This window comes from Phoca vitulina, unplaced genomic scaffold (genome assembly GCF_004348235.1).
Source record: "Phoca vitulina isolate PV1807 unplaced genomic scaffold, GSC_HSeal_1.0 scaffold19, whole genome shotgun sequence".
Classification (NCBI taxonomy): Eukaryota; Metazoa; Chordata; class Mammalia; order Carnivora; family Phocidae; genus Phoca; species Phoca vitulina.
In genome coordinates, this window is record NW_022589722.1 from 17577361 (window position 1) to 17602257 (window position 24897).

The following is a 24897-nucleotide window of genomic DNA, read 5'->3' on the forward strand; positions in this document are numbered from 1 at the left end:
TCGCCTGACCCCTGCGGGTAGTGCAGTTTCCCTAACCTTGACCCAAAGTCAGCCGTTTTTAACTCCTTTCCAAAACATCGCACCAGCCTGGCTGCGGTTTGAAAGAAAAACGAAACCGCCCGTTTTGGGCGTCCACAAAAGGGCACTCGCTCCCTGGGGGCTAGGAGCAACTTCTCGACCACCCGGCCCAGGGATCTGAGATGATCGCGGACCACCAGACCCCTTTCCGCTCTCGTGCCCAACTCGCTCGCTGCCACTTCCCTCCACAAACGCCGGCAGGAGTGGGTGGCAGCACCGAGGCGATTTTATTCGCGTTTTTTTTCCTCCGGGTTTTGTCATGGAAACGCTGACACAACCTCCAGACGGCGGCCGAGCCCGGCCGGGGACTGAGGGCTTTTGGGACCCTGCGGGAGCGCGGCGCGCACTCCGCACTCCCCGGGAAACAGCTGGACGCGACCAATTCCCGGGTAGGGGCGGGGGGAGCGCGACGCTCCGCCCCGGCGCTCGGGTCCCTCCCTCCTCCCGGCTCTCCGCGGGCGCCCTCCCCTCGCCGGGGGCTGCGAGTTGCATTTGGTAAAACCCAGCCCGGAATATATAGATCACTGGAGCGCAATGAAGTAGCCTTTGGAGAGGAGGGAGGGGGCCCGTCCGACAGCCCCAGCGGCCAGCGCAGCGGCGGCACCATCCGCGCTCGCACCCCAGCCGCCCGGCCCGCGAGGAGGCAGCGCGGCGGCCGCCGGCGGGAGCGGAGGCGGCGGCGGGGAGGTGGAGAGGAGCAGCAGGAGGAGCAGGGGCGCGCAGCCGGCGGGTCCACGCATCTCCGCACTTCCAGAGCAACTCCGGCGCCTTCCATACCCCTGCCCGGGGCTGGGGGCTCCGAGAGCGGCCGCGAAGCCCTCCCGATCGTTCCCCCACCCCGAGCCCTGCCCAGCCCTGCCCTGCGCCTCCCGGGCTCCGCTCCGCGCGGCAGGGTCCCGGCTCCTGCGCCCCGGGCGCGCCTCCCGGACACCCCGGTCCCCGCAGCCAGGACAAAGCCATGAAGCCGGCGCTGCTGGAAGTGATGAGGATGAACAGAATTTGCCGGATGGTGCTGGCCACTTGCTTGGGATCCTTTATCCTGGTCATCTTCTATTTCCAAAGTATGTTGCACCCAGGTAGGGGGCGCGTTAGCGTGGTTTTGTTGGATTTTTTTTTTTTTCTCTCTCGCGCTCTCGCTCGCTCACTGGCGCCGGGTTTCTGCCTCTTCCAACCTTACCTCTTCCCTCTCAGCCACCTCGGGGCTCCTTGGTCCCCGGTCTGCCCGGGTCACCGAGTCGGGATGGAGAGGAGGAGGGAAGACGTGCTCACCTTCCTCTTCCTCCCGGCTCCAGGCTGGAGGATGGGAGCAGGAGGGGCGGTAGTTTTCGCCCCCCCCTCCCTTTTTTCTTTGTGTCTCTTGTCTGTCTGTCTGCGAGGTAGCAGAGCAAGGTAGAGAGGTTGTGGGCAGCTCCTGGTGGTGGGGGACCGGTTTGAAGAGAACGCAACTCCCCGCTGATGCGGCGATCTGAGGATGAAAGAGGCGCCGGGAGCCTGCCGCCCTGCGCCCGGGCGCGCTGCCTTTTCCTGGGTGGGGGGCCCGGGGGCGAAGGCTGAGCGCCCCGGCGAGGTCGCCAGTCCCCGCCGCGAGCTGGGGAGCCCGAGGCTTAGGCTCCCACGTGTCCCGGGCTCGGCGCCGCGCGGAGGTGTGGGGAGAGGTTGGGTGCCTGGCGCTGCCCCTCCACCAGGCTGGGGAAGGGGCCGGGCGCCCGCTAATTGCCCCCCGGGGTCTGGCTCCTCAGTGACCTTGCGGCTGGTGCCCTGGGGCTTGCTTCACCATGTGCCCCCACCCCAACGGCTCTCCCGACCCTGCGCTGGTCACGGTCCCCGGGTCACGCCTTGACCGCAGCAGTTTTGGAGGAAACTTTGGCTGGATCCTGGGCTGACCGTCAGGTTGCTTACCCCACTCCTGGGTTCCGAGCATCCGAAGTCCCCCAGAGGGCCCCGGGGCTTGTGGCAACGAGCCCCCTCCCCCGCAGCCCCCGGGAGCTTCTACAAGTTCCACATCTGAAATGTGGACTGGGGGAGGATCGAGGCTCGCCCCTTCCAAGGGGCGCTAAGGAAAGTTTGGGACCTGGGGAGGGAGGGGCGCCTTCGAGCGCGGCGGCCGGGGGTTCGCAGCTCGGGCCCCCAAGCCCAACAGGTAAAAACCTTCCGAGGAGGCTTCGGGGCGACGCGGATCTCCCCGGGGAGCCGTGGTATCCACACCCCACCTCAACCCCGGCAGGCCCCCGCTGGGCCACATTGGCTCCGAAATCCATTTTTTTTACGCCTCCGAGTTGCCTTTCTCAGTATAGCCACAGCAATAATTTGCTTTTATAATTGCAAGGAGGGAGATGGAAGCACATTTCCTTCCAGGGAAATGGGGTTGGTGTTTTTCTTTTTGCCCCCCCCCCCCGTCCCCCTGCGTTCTCCTTTCAGTGTGTATCTAACACTTTGAGCAGACGCAGCCCCGAATTCTTCTAGCCTGCATTTGGGTGGGTGGCAGAGGAATAAAGCTGTTCTTTCCATCAATCAGGCCGGGGCTGCCGTTGGGAGCTTCCTTGACAGCGCGGGGTCGGCCGGGCCCCTGGGCCCGGCTCCCCGCTCGGCCGGAGCAGTTGTTAAAGCGGCCACACGGCCAAGGATATGGTCTGACACTACCACACGGAACCTCAGGACATCCGAGCCAGCCTTGTAAAAGATGGCTTTTGTTTGCAGTTGGGTATTTTTAGTTCCATGTCAGCAAACTGCAGCCGTGTTTGTCTCCTCACCCAAACCGGTGGTTGGGAAACTTCTAAGGCAATTTAAAAATGGACCTCGCTGGTGTTCTGGGCGGCGGGCGCGGTGGTTGCAGCGCGCTGGGCCAGACAGACAGAGGCATCCTAGAGGCCAGACCAGACTCCGCCCCAGGGACTGGGGGACTGGGTGGTGTGCAAGTACACTGGGGCTCACCAGTTTAAACAAAGGGCCGAATGATTTGGTCTAGACTCTAGACATGTGTTTAGGTCACTTAAAATTTTGCCTGGATGGAACGTGCCAGGTAGCTCTTTGCAGAAATGCCTGGAACAGGGATGGATCTTAGACTCCATCGGGAATGCACTTGAACTTCACTGTACCTGTTAGTGGTCCAGGGAAATATAACTATATATAACTATATATGTAACTATGTGTGTGTGTGTGTGTGTGTGTGTATATATATATATATATATATATATATATAAAACTATATATGTAACTATGTAAATTAACTATAATACCACCGCTATCCATGCTTTTCATGTAGCTTGGGCTTTGCTTTTCTTGTCCGAGAATTAGGAAATAACTTTCTAACCAGAGACACCAGGAAGAAATTTCCAACTTGTAATTGGCACTTTGCTAAAATTTCCAGCCCCGGTTTTCAATGTTGGCTTGAAAGTGGCACTGGACTTTTCTTGGTCTAACCTTTGGGAATCAGGGACAGAACTTTCTCTAAGGGTGTCCTAATAAGGATCCTCTGTCCTTGACCCTATGTTCTCAGCCTTTGCTTCCCTTCCTAGCCCCATGCCACCTAAGAAATAGCATTTGTTTATTATTCATATCTCTATGAGTATGCTCTTCTGACTACCCCCCACCCCGTCCTTAGCAAGTAGTACTTTCAGTACCTTCTCTTCAATACAGACCTGAAGATGGTTCAATCTAAAGGTCTTCCTTAATTTGAATTACATATGGTTCCGTGAAAACTTCATGCCAATGGTTCATTATAACACGGGGTGTAAAAATATGTTTTGAAATCAATATTAAACATTTCCCTTTCTATTTTTTCCATTTTATTCAACTTTACTGACATTAAACATCACGGAGCTGATGCTCCATCTTTTCTACTGCTTTGAATTTCTTTAAAAATGAGGTGATCTTTGCTTCTTCAATTTAGGGTAATGGTGGGATGATCCTTTGGCTGGGCTCTGCAGTTTCAGTCTTTCCAGATCACCCGGGGAGAGGCAGAAGGGACTGCAGCATGGCTTAGATTGGGTTGCTAAAAATTTGGAGCCCTCTGGCAGGAGTTTCACATACCTGTATCTGATATAGAAAAATAGTATTCCAAAAGAAATGGATTCCCGGCTTCTTTGGTGGCTAGAGAACACCTGGAGTGTGAGACGAGGAAGAGAAAGAAGAAAGGAGACTGGTGATGGGGAGGGCTGGCTGTCTCTCCCTTTGAGTCTAATCTGGGGCCCATTGTCTTTTGTACTTTTCTAATTCAAAAACTGAAGCAGTTCCTAAACTCAAGTAGCTGATCTTTCATTTGTTTGGAGCGTTCGGCAGAAGTGGGCCTTGTCAGGAAGGCAGCTTTCTTTAGATCTGTGACACTCTGATTTAATAGTTTTTGTTTAGATCAGGGTTTTTTTTTTTTGTTTTTTTTTTTTTAATTTTAGTTTTAAGTAATCTCTACACCCAGCGTGGGGCTTGGACTCACACCCCTGAGGTCAAGAGTTGCATGGTCCACCGGCTGAGCCAGCCAGGTGCCCCGGGATCAGGGTTTAGGCCCCATTCTAGTTCCAGTGTTTTGCACAGTGCCTGACCCACAGTAGGCTCTCAGTAAAATATTTGCTGGTTGAAAGCATGAAGTGGCTCAACCCTAGAAGACCCACTTCTCCGGTTTTTAGGAAGGTTGTCAAGCCTTGCCAAGAATGCCCCGTCAGTGAGTCTGGGTCTGTCTGGTGGGGACCGTTTCTTGCCTTCCTGGTCTCTGAGACCCCCCCCCCCCCCCCCCCCCACAGACATGAATTTGGTTTAAGTCATCATGCACCAGACAGGAGCATTCCCCAAGGCCTAGATTTGCTGCCCTGAGGTATGATGCAGCTGGGGGCACTGCTCCGTGTCCTGGGTACCGGGGAACCTTGCTTGGCCTTGTTTAGCTACTGACTTGAAGAAACCCATCCCCAGGACGAAAACCTTTTGTGGCTGGGAGCTGCCCCTGAAGTTGGTGAGAAAGGAACCGCATGCTGTAGTGGTTTCTGCACACGTGTAGACCCTCGGTGAATGCATCCTCTAAAAGTGCATCCCGGACGGTTCGGTGTCTCGCATACCTGCCCGGGACGGCCGGGCTTTGATGGAGCTGTGTTGTGCAAGGCGAAGCTGAGAGGCCCCCGGGCTGCATTTGTGCCGAGAGAGTGTGAAGACAGATTCTCTGAACCTTCCTTTTGTGTCACTCCATAGGGTTGTGGTTTTGTTTGAAAGCTTGTGCTCAAAGAAGAGAAGCCTGCGGAGGAGAAAGCCTTTCGTCTCTTTCTCATCCTCTTTTTTCCTTTGCCATATGTTTACTTTCGCTGTTGCCTGGGATTTCTTTGCCTTGGTTGCATGTATTGAAAGATTATACCCTTTATTTAAAGACTTCTTGAGTTACCCCTTTGTAGTTTTACTTGATTAGATTGAAAGCACAGTGCTTTTGTGTTATGATTTCAGTCTAATTATAAACATAATATGTGCTCTTTTTAGAAAATTTAGGAAGTATAGAAGAGAAATAATCGTTTATTATTCCGGCACCCAGAGGCAACAGGTGCTTTGTTCTATAAATTATAGAATATATAGATTAAAAAAATAGTTGAGGTCACAGTATGACTTTTGTACCTGTTTTGATGTATTTTAGACAAATTCATCGTTATGGTGACTAGTTATTAAGTTTAAAGACAAAATTTAATCACAGCCTTTTTACTTTATAGACTTGCATATGCGTCCCCTCCCCTCCCCCTCTTTGTAGGATGTCAGTCCAATTTTTTTTCCTTTTTGCTGCACATGTTTAATTTTATTTTTTAATTTAATCTAATTAATTATTTATTTTTTAAAAGTAGGCTCCATGCCCACAACAGAGCTTGAACTCACAACCCTGAGACCAAGACCAGAGATCAGGAGTCGGACGCTCAACCGACTTGAGTCACCCAGGCGCCCCTGCACACATTTAATTTTACATTAAAGAATCTTTTTGCTTAGACATGAAATGAGTTTGGAGTCAAAGCAATTTGTAGGGGCTGTTGTTAGGTCATCTATCTGAAACTTCCTTTGGAAAGACATCAGGAGGGTCTCAAATGTGAGACTGTTATGGATCCCGAAAGTAGCATGAAATAACTGAAGGTTAGGACTTGTCCAGTATGGGGTCTCCCTTTGGTGGTTGGAATGTTTGCACCTCAGTGGGGCATTTTCCTAGCTGCATTAAGACGAGACTGATGCACTTAGGCAGTTTCCTCCGACAGTTCTAGCCACTGCTCGGGAGTCCATGAGTCATTGCTTTCGGGAATAAAAGTGGTGGTCAGGCACCAGGGGAAGGGTGGCGGGAGATTTCTGTGAGGTCTGGGCGGGGGGGATCCGGCCTGCAGCAGAGGTGGCTGTGGTTTATATTTATCTGGTTGGAAAGTCATCTTGCTTATGACCAGCTCTATCGGCACAGCCATTTAAAAACAGGAAATCAAAAGCTTACAAGCACAGGCTCCACCCTTTCCCCCCCTTCAACCCACCAACTGGACAACCTCTTCTTAATCTGGGGAGGGTAGGTGAAAAAGGCCTCAGGAAGGTCATTGCCAACAGGCATGTGCGTTCAAATTCTTAGAAAAACCAGAAGTTGTTTTGCTTACTCGTTTTTTTTTTTTTCCCTTTCAGTTTCTCTTGAGTTTTGAGACCCCATCTTTATGACAAGTGAAGAGGAAGGCACATCTTGCTAGGAGGTCACTGAATAGTTTGATCTGTCAGTTAAAAATTCCTGGAAACTGTAATTTGACACATCTCAGATCAAATATGATCGATCAAAATTTACGAGTCTGTCTCTGTCTCTCTTCCTCTTCTACTCCGTGCTAGGCACTAGGGATTGTCCTAGCACTTGGGGAATCAATGTGGATTTTTGCCCCCGGGGTACTTACGTTCTAGTGGGATAGCCAGACTTTAAGTGAGTGCAGAAGTAAAATAGATGGCTTGTCAGATGGTGTGAAGACAGAAAAACAAAGCAGGGGGAGATGGATGGGAGGCAGGGGTTGCAATTTAATATAGGTGGTGATTAGGGACTGTCATTGGTAAGATGACCTTGGAGAGCAGAGACCTCAAGGAAGGGAAGGAACCATCCGTGTGTCCATCCCAGGAAGAATGTTCCAGGCATAGAGCAGCCCAAGGCCTGTCCTTGAGGTGGGGCTGAGCAGGGCAAGCCACAGATTGTTCACAGCACAAGGCAGAGAGAGGGAGCAGCTAAAGAGAGTGGGGTGGAGAGAGATTTGGGATGGGAGGCCCTGGAGGGTCTGAGAGGAGTCTGGGGCAGGCTGGATGGGAAGTGAGGATGCTTCTTACTTGTAGCTTCGCGTTTATCTTTGGGCAGCTGGTCGTGCACTTTGGTAAAGTGGTCACCGTGGAGATGCCATTTCTTCTCACTCTGCCACCCCCAAACTAGACTACCACTCAGTAAGAGAGATTTACGAAAAATTTTAACAGAGCTTGTGTTGGGAAATTCTTCAACAAAATGTTCAGGATGCGATCCGCGGTCGTTCACTGTAGAGAAAAGAACACGGAATTTGTAGTCCGGAGACCGGCTTTCAGACCTTGGCTGCCTGCTGTATCCAGTCGACATCACTCAAGATGTCTTTGTTGAACGTTTATTAGCAGCTAGGCTCTGCTCTGGGGGCTGGAGATACTGCAGGGACCCAAATAGACAAAAATCCATGTCCTCGTGGTACATTCTCCTGGGGAAGGCACAATAAACAAATGCATGTTTAAAACATAGAGCATGTTTGGGGCGCCTGGGAGGCTCAGTCAGTTAAGCGTCTGCCTTTGGCTCAGGTCATGATCCCAGGGTCCTGAGATGGAGCCCTGCATCGGGCTCCCTGCTCAGCAGAGATCTGCTGCTCCTTCTCCCTCTGTGCTCTCTCTCTCTCAAGTAAATAAATAAAACCTTCAAACAAACAAACAAACAAACATAGAGCATGTTTGATGATGACAGAACAATAAAGCAAGGAAGAAGGAGGTGAAATGGAAGCAGCCAGGGGACTGCAGTTTGGAGGAGGGTGCTCAGACAAGGCGTCTCTCAGAAGGGGGCTTTAAAGATACAATTTACCGAGGACATACAGGAGATGAGCCGGGGAAATAATACAGGTGTTTATTGGGTATTATTTCTGAAGGTTGACATGGGCCAGGTGTTTAATATGTTATTTCTCAAAGGAATCTTACAAGGTACACATGGTGATTATTATCATTTTATAAGGCAGGGACACGGAGGCAGAGAGAATCTCACTTGTCTAAGGTCAGATGGAGAGGATTGAGGACCCACGGCTGTCTGACTTAAGAACTGTTGCCCAGGCCGTCTGGTAAGGGCTCTCAGTTGGGGTCTCCCCCCTCTCCCCATGTTTGGAAATGTGTAGGGGATGCTCTTGATTGTGTCTGAGGATTGATGACATCAGTCTCATTGGCCGGGCCAAGGATGCTAGACATCCTGCAAAGGATGGGATCTTTCTGCCCGTCAGAGTCATCTTGCCCAAGTGCCAATAATGCTTTTCCTTGGGAACTAGCTCAAGACTGTCCAGGCTCAAGCAATATCTGGCATAGTACTGGTCACACCCCACCACTTGGGCAGGTGCCCGGAGATTGTAGCAACTTAATAATGGATTGAATGACTGACTGCGTTGGAAGTCACAGCCTCAGAGATTTTGTCCCCTCTTTGCCAAGTGAGGGTAGCAATATTCCCTCTCCAACGTGGTGCTGGCGGGAGGATTAAGTGAGAAACGAGAAGGAAAGTGCCTTGAAAATGGGTGCAGACGGAGCGCACACAGATTGTTGGAGTAAAAGCACTGTGGTTTCTCATCCTGAGATCCTAATCTTCGTGTTTACAACAGGGTTTATCTGTTTTTGTATGTGTGCCCTGTCACGTTTACTGGGAGGGTCCTGTGTCCAGACTGTTGTGTCTTCTTTCTGTCTGCACGAGCCTTCTATCAGCTGTGCCGGCACCACCATCCCCCACCCGCCGTGGCCGAAACGGAGCTCTGCCTCAGTGGTGCATTTTATTTATTTATTTAATTTGATTGTATTTTTAAAGATTTTATTGTTTATTTGAGAGAAAGAGAGAGAGAACGCACAAACATGAGCAAGGGGGAGGGGCAGAGGGAGAAGGAGAAGCAGGCTCTGCTGAGCAGGGAGCCCGACTCGGGGCTCGATCCCAGGACCCTGGGGCCATGACCCGAGCCCAAGGCAGACGCTTCACCGACCTTGAGCCACCCAGGTGCCCCTCGATGTCATTTCTGAAGCTGAACTCAGGAGGATGAGAAGTCGTTTCAGAAAAATAGCAGTTGCTCCGTGGTAGCCCTTCAGTGAGCAGCGGTTGGGTGGCTTGCGTGGCTCATGGCACAGGACAGAATTGATTGGCCTTTGTCGCCACACTTGAACCTGCTGTGTGCAGAGGAGGCCCATATGGCTTCTGCCTGCCCAGGAGCCAGTCCCCCCACTCTTGGAGCCTGGGGGGCTGCCTCTGTGGATGGCATTCATAGCCGGGGCAGAGGCCCGTTTGCACCACGGTCCCCAGAGCGGGTACTGGGATTCAGTTAGAAGGTGTAATCCTGATCTGGGTGAGGCCAAGGTGTACTTGGTGCTCTTTGCTGGCCTACTGCTTACTTTCCTGGAGAGAGTCCTGCTGGGCTTGATCGCCAAGGAGGGAGTCCGTCAGTGCTCAGCATTCTTTACATGCTGAAAAAGTCTCTCTTTTTAGGCACTGGACCCTCCTCCAGATGAACTTTCCACCTCACCTGATAGAGACCAGTGGTTCTCAACCGGGGACCATTTCGCTCCCTTCTCTCCCCCACTGCAGGGAACCTTTGGCAATGTCTGGAGGAATCTGGTTATCACACCTGGGAGGGGGAGTCCTACTAGTGTCCAGTGGGGAGAAGCCAGAGATGCTGTTAAACATCCTCCGTGCCCTGGACAGCCTACCTGCCCTTCCCTGCCCCCCGTCCCCCGCCCACCACTGCTCCCCACCAACAAAGAATAATCCAGCCCAGAATAACAATAGCTGGGAAACCCTTATTTAGAGTCTATTATTTTTCTGATGCTTTTTTAAGAACAGCACACACATACACTCACACAAAGAATACTACAACCTTCCTCACTTCCTGAGTACCTAGTATGTAATAGGCAATGTGCCACCTGCTGTATTTGGATTAACACATTTAATCCTCACAATCTTGTGAGGCGAGCATTTACCAGTCCCATTGTACAGGTGAGGAAACTGAGGCTTAGAGGTGAAGGAGCTTGTCTAAGGTCACAGACCTGGAGAGTTAGAACAGGACCCCTGCCCAGGTCCGACTGACACCATAGACTATGTTCTTAACGTCACCGTTATGCTCCGTGTACGTGCTCTCGCTTTCAGCTAATTAGGTCAGGAGGTAATTTGTTTAGAAGGGCCTTAAGCCCAGCTGTGGACTCCAAGTGGGACATTCACTGATAGCCTCTTCTCTTCTTACCCTACACTCTATCCCTGGGTGAGCTCATCCCCTCTGGGGGCCAGTACTGTCATCTGCGTTCAGATGACACTTCTCACTTCAACGTGGATGTGTCCTGAGGTCAAGGTCCACTTCCTATGTTGCTTCCTGTGTCCAATCTTCAACCAGTCTTACGTAGCCAGAATAAGGGGATGGGTGTCCTTCCTCGGCACGCTGTGGTAGTTTGTGAGCACGCACTTGTCATTATACACTCTGGTGTATTGGGTCATTAAGAGCAGCCAGGTCTCGTTTACCACAGTACCTCAACATCTAGAACAGAGCCTGGTACGTAGTAGTTGTCCTGGTCACCATTCAGGCTCCATAAACTGGGTGGCTTATCAACAACTGGAATTGATTTCTCACGGTTCTGGAAGTTTCGGATCAGGGTGCTAGCATGATTGGGTGAGGGACCTCTTCCGGGGCACAGATTTCCTGGTGTAGTTCCACATGGCGGAAGGGGTGAAGGAGCTCCCTGGGGCCCCACCGTCATGACCTAATCCCCTCCAAGGGCCTCCCCTCCTAATATCATCACCTTGGGCGTATGCTTCCAACATATGAATACTGGGGGTGGGGGGCGGGGAACACACATACATTGAGACCATAGCAATAGCTACTCGGTAAATATGAAAACAGTCGAAAGAGTGAACACATTGATGTTGATGGGCAACCAAGAAGAAAATCCCACTTCCTGGGGTGGCGAGCGTGGAATTGTCAGCCATCATCTTTGCCGATTGGCTTTTCAGTTTGATTCGGCAGTGACTGAGCTGGCACATCAGAGGGCAAAGAGGAACTCAGTTAACACCATGGCGAGGTGTAGACCCAGCCAAAAAAACTGAACAGCTTTTGAAGGTGTGGTTGGTTGTTAGGTGCTTGTACCCGTGAGGGGAACCTGTAAGTCCCGGGAGGGGGTCTGCTCGTTCACCCGGAATGGGAGGGTCTGAAACAGGACTGTCCTCGGGCCAGCAATGTCCAGCCAGGATGTACTGTCGGCTGCGTGTGTCACTTTAAATTTTCCTGTAAGCACATTGAAAAAAAGTAAAGAAATGATAAAAACCACAGGTGAAATTAATATCTAAAATATCCACTTAACAGGCGGCGGATATTACAGATTGTTGAGATTTTACATTTCTGCGCAAAGTCTTGGAACTCCAGTGTGTATGTTATGTTTACAACGCATCTCGATTCAGACCAGCCACACTTCACGGGCTCTGCAGTCACACGTTAGTGGCTACCCTATTGGGTGGTGTCGCTCTGAAGTGTTAGAGAACTTTTTATGGATTAGGGCTTTTTGTTTGCTTCTCGTTTATTTTGTTTGCCCCTTTCCCCTTAATTTAAGGCACATTTTATTTCCTGGGTCTAAGTTGAACCCTCTGGGAAGACTGTGGACCATCTGGGACTGTAGGTGTTAAATAAGAGATGTTAGCTGTGGAAATCACGTATGTGCCGTTCAAGTAATTTCCAGCCTCTGAACTATCTTCAGAGTCTTCTTGTCATCTGAAGCTCGACCCTCCTAATGAGACCCTAACAAACTCTGTAACGTAGAGAGAGAAACAGTTATCAACTCCATTTTCCAGATGAGGCAGTGGAAACTCAGAGGGTTTCAGGGAATTGCTTACATTTGGTTTAAAATGATTCTAACACAAATGTTTGAGTGCAAAGACTGGCCCAAGGAACATTCATTCTGTGGGAGTGGACAGAAGACGCGTGATTAACCATCTATGGGGCCAAATGTGGTTGGGGTTACAAAGAGAGACAAACTGCTAAGGACGGAGCTGGGGATCCTTGATTTGGGGGGGGGTGTTGAGGAGGACTTCACGGGAGAGGTGATGTTTGTTGGGCCCAGAAGGATGAGTAGAGAATTGCTAGGGAATATGGGAGAAAGAGAGGAAAGACATTCCAGGGGAGGGCACCTGCCAGAGCAGGGGTGAGGCAGGAAGGAGAGTGATGTCTTGGAACACAGGAGGCTCCGGGGGGAGAGAGGGGGTCAACAGTGGACCTGGAGGGCCCCGAATGCTCTCAGGTTTGACTTTTATTCTTGGGACCTGGGAGCCATGGAAGGTTGAGGGTCTCCTGTTTTTCAGATGATGAAATTTAAGCTCCATTTAATTAAACTCTCTTGTTTCATTTGAAGGGCAGAAGTTTTCAACTCACTTTCTCAAATGAACTGGGGCCAGTTTGCAGTAGTTTCTATTATTATCGTTTAATGGGAGGTAGGAAGATTATTCATGCATGTCTAAAGTGCAAAGTAAGAAATAGCTAAAAGCACTCTGTGATGGGATTTAAAACTCCACTGTTTGCTTTGCTTGTGCCAAAATGATAGGCCATGGAGGTTAAGTTTCAGTCTCTCAGTTGCTAATGGTGCCCTGGGTTCACCCTCAGAGGCTCTGGAAGAAGTAAGTGGCAGGAGAAAGGAAAAGTGTGTAAATAGTCACAGGGAGAATTTCTTCCTCCAGTGTGAGCTCCCGGGCGTGTCTGGGGTCCAGCTGCAGCTGTGGGCTGTCCTGGAGAGGGGCAGTGTAGACTGGAGAACCAAGTCAGCTGCTTCCTCCTGGGAACCAAGGCCCAAAGGTCAGGCTTTGGGGCCCCGAGGAGACTCGCCCTGTGGGCTGTGTGGGGGGTCTGATCTCATTGTCCCCCTGAGAGATGCTGCCCTATGTAATCTTCATATCAAAAGGCCCCCTCTTTTTACCACTCCACTCCTGGGCTGTGGGAGAGAGGACGGGTTAATTATAGAGCTCACACACAGCATAAAAAGGCATCCCTGGCTTTCAGAATCACTTGTGGGGGGCATTGTGCTTGGTACAAAGCTGAGGGCCCCCTTCATTTTCTCTCCTAGACTGTAGTACTTGACAGCCATTGATAAATATCCTAGAGCTGGTTCCCACATAGGGGTTTGATCCCCTTTTTATACCCCCCTCGGTCCCCCTTTTCCCATTAAAACAACGCACAGAACTTTCCAAAAGGCTTTATTTTTTAAGAAAGTGAGATAATGGTGTAGATGCGCATCATTGTTTAAGGGGGTGTGTGGCCATGCGAAGGGCAGGGGTTTCTGGGTTTACGCTGGCAAACTTGTGCAGATTTAGGGATTAAGGATTGGAAGGTCTGATGAAGGCAGTGCTTATTATTGGAAGTCTGTGCAGAAGTACTGGAATGGAGATTATTTTGAAAACGGAAGAATTAGATAGTGAAATCCCTTAATGAGTCCAGGTTTTATGTACGGAGGGCTTTCTGTATAATTTTGCTGTTCAAAAATGGAAGCACAGGTTTGAAATCAGAAACCAAATGGGCAATCTTTTAGTCACTTGTGATAAAACGGTTTTTGTTGAGAAGGTGTGAGCCCTCGATGAAAGACAATTACGGGCTTAAAGATATTAACTAGTAGCGGTGGCCTTGCTCATTTTAGGATAATCCATTTAATTCAGGAGGCGAGTGGCTCAGGGCTTTTACCTGCAGGACTAGGGAGAGAGTTCTTGCAGTTACGCAGACTTTGTTTCCTGTGTCTGTAAAAAACAAATAGATTTTTAAAAATAGACACAGGTCTGATAGTGCCTTCCTGCAAATGGGATTCAAGCTACGTAAAGGATGTTGTCATTGGAAGTCACAGTGATGTTCCTTTTCTATTTTCGTGGGAAATAAATGAGGAGTGGCCCCAGAGCACCCAGTCTCAGCCCCGTAAGCCTCTGCGGTCATTGCCGAGTGTTTGATCTGTGGTAAAACATGGATGACCTTGACTGGAGGAGGCTATGTAGGGGAGTGGAAAGGGCCCCGGGTAAGGGTCAGGACACTGGGGTTCTAATCCTGGTCTTTCTCCCCCCTTCTGGGGACCCTTTCATGTGTTACTGATAAATGAATACATGGAGACATTGGCAATTTTCAAACTACTCGTCCAAGCCCCAGATGACTTAAGGTCAAGGAGGGTTCTGGCAGAGTAGTTCCTTGCCTCTCCCTTTTATATTTTGGGGTTCTGAGTCAAATTTTGTCGGAAGAAAGTTTCAAGGCTAAAATGAACAAAGACTTTGCAGTTTACTGCTTAGACTATTTCTAAGGCTATTTCTTCCCACTCAGATCTTGTTTTATTAGTGGGTCTCAAAATTGATACACATTTATAGTTAGGGTGAAATCATCATTAAAATGATTGACTATTTTTTTTAAGATTTTATTTATTTGAGAGAGAGCAGAGCGAGAGGGAGAGAGAGAGATTGAGCACGAATGGGGGGGGGGAAGGGGCCGAGGGAGAGGGAGAAGCAGACTCCCCACTGAGCAGGGAGCCCAATGCGGGACTCAATCCCAGAACCCTGGGATCATGACCTGAACCGAAGGCAGACACTTAACCGACTGAGCCACCCAGGTGCCCCTAAAATGAGTGACTTCATACGGTATGAACAAACTGACATCCATCTACCCCTCCATCCATCACTCAAACATTTATTGACCAAACATTTATCTGACTAAAGAGACAAATCTAAATAAAACTTAGTTCCTGCATTCAGATAGCTTGTAATTTAGGAAGTGGTGGCAGACCCATAATTGTTGGCTGTGGAGCTTTGTCATAATGGCTATAGGTGGCTAGAAAAAAAGGAGTTATTAGTTTAGGGGAGGTCAGGGAACTTCACAGAGGAGGAACATTGGAGCTGGACTCCAGGTATTCATCCAGTTATTCAACAAGCATTTACTGAATGCCTACTGTGTGTGCCAGGACCATTTCAAGTGCTAGGGAAGCAGCAGGGGACAATCACAGACAGTGATCCCTGTCTTAGTGGAGCTGACGTTGTTGGTATACAATTTATCAAGTGGCAGGGTTGGCAACCCCACTGGCTCTGTTCTACCCTTGTCCCTTCCCCTGCCATGCAATGTCAGAGTAAAGCAATGTTTATATATATGTATAAACATGTATAATATGTAATATAATGTATATATAACATAAGTATAACATATAATATAATTTATATATATAATATGTACACATATATAATTCTGACTATCAATTTAATTCAGGTGTATTATAGAGAATTTTGAAAAAACAGATCCACTTCTAAAAAAGTCATCCCCAATCCCCGCCACCTAGGAAGGATCTCTGTTAACCTCGAGTTTGTTTTTCTGTGCACATATATATATATTTACAAAGATGAAAGCCTTGTGTGTATAGTATAGCGTATCTGCTTTTACCATTTAGTACTGAATCATGGGTATTTTCTCATGTCATCCAATTTTCCTTGAAAACACCATAATATTTCATCATGGATGTCATAATATTCCATCATATGGATATGTCATCATATGGGTAGAATTTAGTCATTCTCCTTTGTTGAACATTTCCGAGAAAGATTTTCCCTTTTTAAAAATTGCCATGGTATACCTCTTTGTACATGAATTTTTATCTGAGTTTCTTAATGTTCCTTTGAAATAAATGTTCAGAATGGGAATGCACAGGTCATAAATTTGTGAAGGCTCTTGATAAGCATAGCCAAATTGTTTCCTAGACGGTTGTGTACATTTATGCTCCAGCCAGCTGCATATGAAATAGTAGGTCTTACTGATTGCAGCCAGTTTGATGTAGCTGTCGGCCAGATGCCCAACAGAGCCTGCCTCAGACTCAGCGTGGATGCCCTCCCTTCATTTTTGGTCCACACTAGGTGACAGGCTTCAGGAGAGCACGGACTGTGTCCCTGGTGCCTCTCCTGTCGCAGACGAGCTATAAAATAGATGTTTGTTGAGTACGTGCTTGCATGTCTGAGTCAGTGAGCCAAGAAGCGCAGGGCAAAGTTCCACTGGACAGCTGGGAAGAGACTAGAACTTCCTTCATCGTCCCAAAGTACCTTGGCAGTAGACTTTCAGGGAAAGGGAAACTCATCAGCCAGTGCTGGTCTGAAAGCCACCTCCACAATCTCAGTGCGTGTCTGCAAGGCCACTGGATCATCCTCAGGGTTGAAATTCAATTAAAAGATCCATCTTAGCTGCTTCCTTGCTTTGTGCCTTGTTTCACTGGTATCAAACGCTTTAGTCTTCTCAACCACCTGGTGAGGGAGGCTCTGTTGGCATCCTCGTTTTTAGGTGGGGGGCAGACATGTCTTGTAATTGACTTAAGGTAACATAGCGCTGTGGTCTAAATTTTTGTTCTCCCTCTCCCTGCCAAGTTCATATATTGAAATCCTAAGGCCTAGAGGTGATGGTGTTGAGTTGGGAACTTTAGCAGCGCCTGGGTGGCTCAGTCAGTTAAGCATCTGACTCTTGGTTTCAGCTCAGCTCATGATCTCAGGGTCATGAGTTCGAGCCCCGTGTCGAGCTCCGCAGTCAGCGTGGAGTCTGCTTGAGATTCTCCTGCCTCCCCCTCTCCCTCTGCCCCTCCCCACACTTGAGTTCTTTCTCTCTCAAAATAAATAAATAAATAAACTCTTAAAAAAGTAAAAGAGTTGGGAACGTGGGAGGTGCTTGGGTCATGAGGGTGGAGCCCTCAGGAATGAGATTAGTGCCCTCATAAAAGAGGCTCCAGAGAGATCTCTTGCCCCTTCCAGCATGTGAGGACTCAGAGAGAAGGTGCCAGATGTGAGCCCCACCTGAGCATGCCGGCACCCTGATCTTGGGCTTCTAGACTCCAGAACTGTGAGAAATACATTTCTCTTGTTTATGGGCTACCCATTCTCTGCTGTTCTGTTATAGTAGCCCGAGTGGACAGAGACGCATAGCTGCTAAGTGCTAGAGCTGGGATCCCGGGTCTGTCAGACGTCAAATGCTCTACTGAGAACTTACGTCTTTTTTCTTTTTAAAGTTTATTTACTTATTTAAGTAATCTCTGCGCCCAGTGTGGGGCTCAAAGTCATGACCCCAAGATCAAGAGTCACATGTTCTTCCGACTGAGCCAGCCGGGCGCCCCTGCTGAGCACTTACTTCTGTTTGCCAACCATGGGGTTAGTGTCTGTGTGCAAACCTCCTTTCTGTGACTGAGGAGGAAAAATGTATAGCGGGATGTTCCCTGAGCGGGAAGGAAAATGGACAACTGCTCTACAGTTGACATAATAATAGCTCTAGGAGGCATTGTGTACCCAGTGGTCCTCAGCTAATGGAGGAAGGAATTCAGATGGGAGGGAGTTCATTCAGTGACAGGGACCAAGATACCGTGGCACCGTGGAGCGATTCTTTAGTGCCTTGTACCCCCAGAAGGGTCGTGGTCAGCGGTGGTCTGAGAATGAAGCCTCTCTGGGCAGCTGAATCTTGGTGATGCTCTCAGGTTTGGGGGGATGGACTCCCCTAAACAGGAAGCAGGGGCGTGGGGGGAGAGAAAAACACAACCAAATCCAGCTGATGACTGTGTCTTTCCTTTTGCAAAAGTAAAAGACACTGCTGATGGTTATACGCGTGCACGCACACACATGCACGCACACAGGGCAGATGGGGTTCCCATGTGACATCTCTCTTGCCTGTGCCTCCAGAGGGGAAGCCTTGATGGGTTTAATTTAGTCATTCTCTTGAACATTTTAAAACAAGATTTTCCCTTTAAAAAAATGCTATAATTAACATTTTTAAAGTTTAAAAAAAATTATTTAAGTAATGTCTACATGCCATGTGGGACTCAAACTCAGGACCCTGAGATCAAGGGTCACATGCTCCTTCACCTGAGCCAGGCGGGCGTCCCTATAATTAACATTTTTATACATAAGTCTTTGAGTTCTATAGTGTGTCTTTGAAATAAGAGTGGTAAGTCACTTATTCTTGGTATTGGAGTTAAGACTGGGTGCAAACCACTCTAATGGCAGCATCAAGGGATGGCTTAGGGGAAACATTAACCCTCCCACAATTTCCATCAGCCCACACCAAATCAGCCCAAAACACACAGGAAGAGAAATGCACTGTTCGCAGATGCAGTGCCTCCTGCCTCTTCCACAAGGGAGACTCCCCTAAGCCTTTTTCTGTCAGAATTCTGGGGCGCCTGGGTGGCTCAGTCAGTTAAGCGTCTGCCTTTGGCTCAGGTCATGATCCCAGGGTCCTGGGATCGAGCCCCGCATCGGGCTCCCTGCTCAGTGGGGAGTCTGCTTCTCCCTCTCTCTCTTGTGCTTTCTCTTGTGCTCTCTCTCTCAAATAAATAAATAAAATCTGGGGAAAAAAAAGAATTCTGGAGTCCTCACTGTCACTCCCCCCTTTTGTCTTTTTGCACACTCTTATTTCCTATCAACTTTGCACTTTGGGAGGAGAGGTTGAGGGGAAGTGAGAATAGCTCTAAAATAGCTGGCTGGTAGGTTTCCTGTTAAATAGGATGTGGTCAATTAACCTTGGTTATCTGTGTCTAGTTCAGACACTCCTGCTAACTGTAAGCACACAGAGGGCCCTGGAACATGGTGATCTCTGCCTAGGGCTGAAAGCAGTTATCGGAGGCACTGGGACCCAGTAACCACCTTGAGAATAGCCATTGTGACTTAGTCCTTTGGGAGGTAAAGGTGATGCTACCTGTAGCCATCAGAAATGGAAGGGAGTTTCAAGAGTGCCAGGTGGCTGGAACCATCTAGTTTCTGGTCATTTTGGAGCTGTTGATATGGTTTGGCCCTTAATGCCCAGTGGGAGAGGCCATGAACTGGTTCCTCCATTCTAGGAGGTGATTAGAGGGATGTTTTTTTTTTTTTTTTTTTTTAGGTTTTTATCTTTAAGTAATCTCTCCACCCAGCGTGGGGCTTGAACTTAGACAACCTTGAGATCAAGAGTCGCATGCTTTCCTGACTGAGCCAGCCAGATGCCCCTAGTGGGGTGCTTTTTAAGACTGGAAATGACAACATGGAAGGAAACTTTAAAATACTGCCTGGTGGTGAGGAATATTCAAGAGTGGGCCTTCTCAGAAAAATTACCTGTTTTTACTTGGCATTTCCGAACTTGCCTCAAACACCTTTCTTAGGGAGCTTAAGGTATTGGTTGGTCAGGAGACTTTCAGATGTAGGTCTCCCTCTCCTTGACCCTGTTCACACTGGTTTAAGCAAAAAAAGGACCATTTTTTTCTGGGCACAGAGAATTGAAAAAGTGTGGCAGGGTACAGGCACTCTAGCATCAGGTCTAATGCCCTGTCTCTCTCCTCTTGGTGGCAAGATGGCTGCCAGCAGTTCCAGCCACCATCCCATCCTCTCTGCAATCCCGATAAAAAGAGTACCTCTCATTCACAGCAGTTCCCATAAAAGTCCTAAACTGTAAACTCTATGAGGACAGGGATTTTTATATTTTGTTTACTGTCCTTTCCCCAACTCTTGGAACGGTGCCTGGCTTATAGTAAGTGTTCAATAAGTATGTGTTGAATGAATGAATGAATGATTATCATTGGTGTGGCTGGGGTCACATGCCCAGTCCAAGAGTTGAGCTGAGAATGGGGGAGAATGGGGAGAGAATGGTTTCCAAAGAAAACTGGGGATGCATTAAGATGGGGCACTGAATGTTGGTCAGAAACCACACAGTGTTTGTACTGAGCTGTACCTATGACATCAAACCCATGTTGAGAGTCTTGGGAGGAGCCACCTCGCAAAACCAAAATGACAACTGATACCAGCTTAATCACTTGGCCAGCAGGAATTCTAGCCAGCTTGTGGAATCCTAGAAGTTCACAATGCCTTGACTGAAGAGCTCAGGTAAGAGCGGCTAAGACTTATCTTGTGACTAAAGTAAGAGGTTTAGAATTGGCTTTGGAAACTATTTTGGAAAATAAGACAGCATCTGGGCATGCTCCAGTGTGGCCTTGGCGATGTGGTCTCCATGTGGCGTCATGGCTGCTTGTGGTCCAGGGTCACCATGGGCTGTTGAAGGCTGTTCTTTTTTTTCTGAAGAATAACCAAGGCAAGAAAGGCAAGAGGTGAAAAATCTATAATTGGATTAAAAAGACACCTTGCACTCTTAGAGTAGACAGTATTCTTTGGAATTTTATTTTTGCTGCTTGGAAAACCAGTTTGGATTAAAGTGGTGACATGAATTTTTGAGTCCATTTACCTCCTGTTTTAGGAAGACACAAGTACTGTTGTGGCCCAAACAAGCTGGTAGTGCATATTTTCCTTGGGCCACTAGTTCTGGGCGGATGCGGTGATTCCGTGGTGCTGGAGGCTCACACGCCTTCCGTCTTGTTGCATCGCTCTACCGAAGGTTGTGTCTTCATCCACTTGTTGAAGATGACTCACTTCCATGTCTGCATCCTGCCAGTGGGAAGAGGGAGAGAGGTGCGGTGGAGGGTATGTCCTTGCACCCATTACTTCTGCTTATGTCTCATTGAGTCACAGCCATTGCGGTGTGCAAGAAAGGCTGGGTGAGGTAGTCTTCATTCTGTGCGGTCATGTGCTCTGCTAATGTTTTGGCCTTTTAGCTCTAAAGAGAGCTAGAGAATGGATATTGGGGGTTAACCACTCGTTCTGCTGCATTAGGGTTCTATACTTCAGACGGTTATCTGCCCAGTCCTTGTTGAATGCAAGTATATTTCATGAACCTCTGCTTGGTCAGTGGACTGGGTTGGATGGTGTTGCTCCAAAATTCATGTCCTTCCTGGAACCTCAGAATGTGACCCTATTTGGAAATAGAGTCAGTGCAGATGTAATTAATTAAGATGAGGTCATATTGGAGTCGGGGGGGGGGTTGCTTAGTCCGATAAGACTGGTGTCCTTTTAAGAGAACAGACACAGAGACACACGCAGGAGGAAGGCCATGTGACAAGGGAGGCAGAGACTGGAGAGATGCAGCCACAAGCCAAGAACCCCAGGAACCATCACAATCGGGAAGAAGCAAGGACGGATTTTCCCCCAGAGGCCTTGGAGGGAGCACAGCCCTGCCGACACCTTGAGTTTGGACTTCTAGCCTCCGGAACTGGGAGGGAGTAAGTTTCTGTTGTTTTAAGCCCACTGAGTTTGTGGTACTTTGTTACAGCAGCCCTGGGAAACTAACAGAGTCAGGAAGAACACATTTCTTGCTGGTGGGAATTGTTCCCAACTGGAATCAGTGGATCTGGCTTCTCAGCGTTGCCCTACGTGTAGGTGCAAGACACAGGGGTCGCTGTCTGGGGACACTGTAGGTGGTCAGTGATACATACCTGTCATTCTTCTCAGTCTAGTGGTCGATCAGACATTAAACAAGTATGAAACAGGTACGTATTTAATAACAGGTGAGCTAAGTCATACGAAAGAGGACAGGATGTTGAGCGGCTGTGGTAAGGAAACCGAATCTGGTACTGGCGGCCCGCGTGTGGTGGTGCTCATAGAAGGCTTTCTTTCTCTAAGACATGGGTGAGTGGGAGTTAGGAAAAGGATGGGGAAGGAGTGGGGGCCACTTTTTGGGGGAAACGGCCTGATGTCGGGAGCTCACAAACATGGGTGCTCTCTGGGGAATTAAATTCCTGGGCCCCACGCCAGATGGTCTCTATCAGGGATTCAGGGAGGGAGCTCTTGCAGGCTGTGGGGGTCCAGAAATGTGTGTTTCTTTTAAACCCGCCCTTGGAAATTTTTTGGGGGGACTGCTGCACTAGGGCAGTGAGTCTCAAATATTCATGGGCTTCTTGAATCACCTGGAGAGCTTGCTCAAAATGCAGATGTGGGGTTGGATTCAGCAGGTTTCAGGTGGGACTCTATTTGGCAGACAGATCCCCCAGGTGATTCTGATTCAGGGCGTTCCCTGACCTCATTTGGAGAAACACATCTCTGGCAGGTTGGGTAGCTCTGCAAAATCAGAGATTGACCTCCGCAAGGGTAGGTAATTCCAGTGGAGAATACAAGGGGTCACCTAAAGGGACATTTGTATCTGATCTGATCTTAGAAAGCCGCTTAGGGGGTGGGTCACAAGGGCAGCACAGGGCCCAGACTCGGCAGCAGCAGGTGGCCTGGGCCGGCAGGTCCCAAGAAGGGCCCACGGTCATCGGGAGCCCCACCGATCCCGGCCCCCACCTCACCCCAGAAGGTGAAGCCTGGACATCTAACAGCCAGCCCTGACGTCAGAGTTGTGTGTGGTGACAGCCGTACAGTGCATCAGGTTAGACTTTCCTTGCAAAAAGAGGACAGATTTGGGCACCTCTTCATGCTCCCATCCATTGTCGGAGCTGGGAGGTGGGGGGTGGTGGGGGGGGGGGGGAGCCTTACATTCAGACCCAAAGCATCTTTAATGTTCGGTAGCCACAGTGCTTTCATGATCGGTGGGGCTCATCGTGAGCGCTTGAGCTGAAAATGGGAATAGTGGAAAAATGAAAAGACCTCTGACCGCAGACTTCCCGCTGGCCCGCCTTCCTCCTCCACTCTGAGTGCAACACTCGACACACCATTTTTAGGCGGCAGGGCGATCTGAGGTGAAGGGAGCCTTGGCACAGCCTGACTTGGTTTGGAGCTGGAGCGTAAATCACACAGCTCTGTGTGCGCGTGCATGTGTGCGTGTGTGTTTCTCCCTTCCGACATCCTTCTCTGCTGGGCTCAGTTTCATTTCGTTGTATTACTTTCCGTGCATGATGCTGCTAGTCATTCCTGCTCGACCTTTAGATTTTTGTCTTTAGGGAAAATATGATCATTATTAGTCTATATTCTCGAGCAGATGTAATTGAGTCACACACTGTCTTCCTGCCTCCCTTTGCATCCATGGGAAAAAAGTGTTTTAAAGTCAGCGTGGATTTTTCTTAATAATATGGAAATGAATATTAGCAGAGGACCACTCTGCGGCTACTGGCTGTTGGGTCGGGAGCCTGAGAACGACCCGCTGTGCGCCTGGCTCTTGAAAATGATGACTTCAGCTTTTTGGGGGTCTGGCTTTGTGCCTCTTGGCTGCTGCCTGTTGCTGGGCTGGACTGTGGGGTTAATTAGCCCAAGCTTAATCCTGGGCCTCACGGCCTGTGCGAGCGTGAGCGTTTGAGAGAGCCAGCCGGGGGTTCATGAGCTGTGTGTTCTGGTTCGTTCCTCTGGATGCAGACACTGTCTGGAGGGTGTGTTCCTGGAACTTCTCTGTCAGGCCTCACTGTGGTGCCTATTTATAATGAACACCCATGAAAGGCCCCAATTGCCAGGGCCGTTTCCTAGGATAAACCAAAGCATGGAACCACGGAGTGTAGAGCTGGAAAGGGCCCGAAGCAAATTGGAGGGAAGAGTCCTCCTCCTGAGGACTAGGGAGACCCCAGCTTGGGGCCCTGCTACACTCCCATTGCAGCCGAAATGGTATTTCTGATGAGGGAGCGTGTTTTAAAAGCACTGGGGTCTTGCTAGTTTCCATTTTTGTCGTACAAATACACGATAGTCCAATTTAGCAATCCCATGGAGAGGCATAGCTGGATACAGTTACAGATAAGCAACAGCAAGCTACATTTCTGGTGTGAGATATTTTCGTGTCTCACCTTGCTTTTGTTGAATCCATTGGTGGACACAGTAGACCCCCCCCCCCCCCAGCCCACCGAATAAATGAAGAACCCAGCCGTGGATGAGTTTAGGTTTAGGTCTGCTTAAAAATAGCCTTCTCCCCACCCCACGACTCCGTCAGAAATTCTGGCTCACAACGACGACCCTGTTGTTAGCAATAATTACTAGACTAATAACAGCGGCGCCTCTTCATGAGTGCCCGCCACCTCTATACAGGGGCTTAGAAATAACATCTTGTTTAAGCAGCAGCTTTGGAGCGGTTCTCATTGTCCCTATTTTACAGAAGAGGAAGTTGAACTTGGAGAGGCAGCCGAATGTCTTTCAAGGTCACCCGTTGAACAGAGATCGCGGCTCCTTCAGGTTAAGAACACTGTTAAGAGGCTCAGGCAACAACGTTCCACAACAGCAACAACAAGTAAATCTAAGAAGTGGGAGGTTGGGTTATGGATCGTTTTATTATTTGTATATATTCTTTGCATGTTTAAAATGCTGTTTAAAGTTTCAAAAAGACATGTTATCTGACAACTTAATTTTTTATGTGGATTTTTTTTTTATTTTTTAAATTAAGCTAGCTAGGGCGCCTGGGTGGCTCAGTCGGTTAAGCGACTGCCTTCGGCTCAGGTCATGATCCTGGAGTCCCGGGATCGAGTCCCGCATCGGGCTCCCTGCTAAGCGGGGAGTCTGCTTCTCCCTCTGACCCTCCTCCCTCTGGTGCTCTCTGTCTCTCATTCTCTCTCCCGCAATTAAATAAATAAAATCTTTAAAAAAAAAAAAAAAAAATTAAGCTAGCTAGTCAGGGAGCCAGGACTTCTGGGAAGGGGGACCAGTGTCTGAGGGAGGAGGAGACAGGGGCTTGTCCTGTCCAGGGAGGCAGGCCAGGTCAAGGCACCATGGAGAGTGAGGATTTGCTCTGCCAGCTAGGGCATCCTGGGGCACCTGCAGGTGGAGGGTGTGTGTGTGTGTGTGTGTGGAGGTGTGTGTGTGTGTGGAGGGGTGTGTGTGTGTGGAGGGGTGTGTGTGTGTGTGTGGAGGTGTGTGTG

General features: G+C 49.1%; 1 protein-coding gene across 2 annotated transcripts in view; it reads left to right on the forward strand.

Moving 5' to 3' along the window:
* Positions 1 to 536: 536 nt before the first annotated feature.
* CHST11 (carbohydrate sulfotransferase 11) overlaps positions 537 to 24897 on the forward strand; it is a 256844-nt gene continuing 232483 nt past the window's right edge. Inside the window, exon 1 of one of the 2 annotated variants that reach the window (XM_032416361.1) lies at positions 537 to 1154. In XM_032416361.1, coding sequence (XP_032272252.1) covers positions 1037 to 1154 — 118 coding nt within the window. In that variant the 5' untranslated portion in view covers positions 537 to 1036. The remainder of the gene's footprint in view (positions 1155 to 24897) is intronic. The other variant, XM_032416362.1, reaches the window with a different exon arrangement.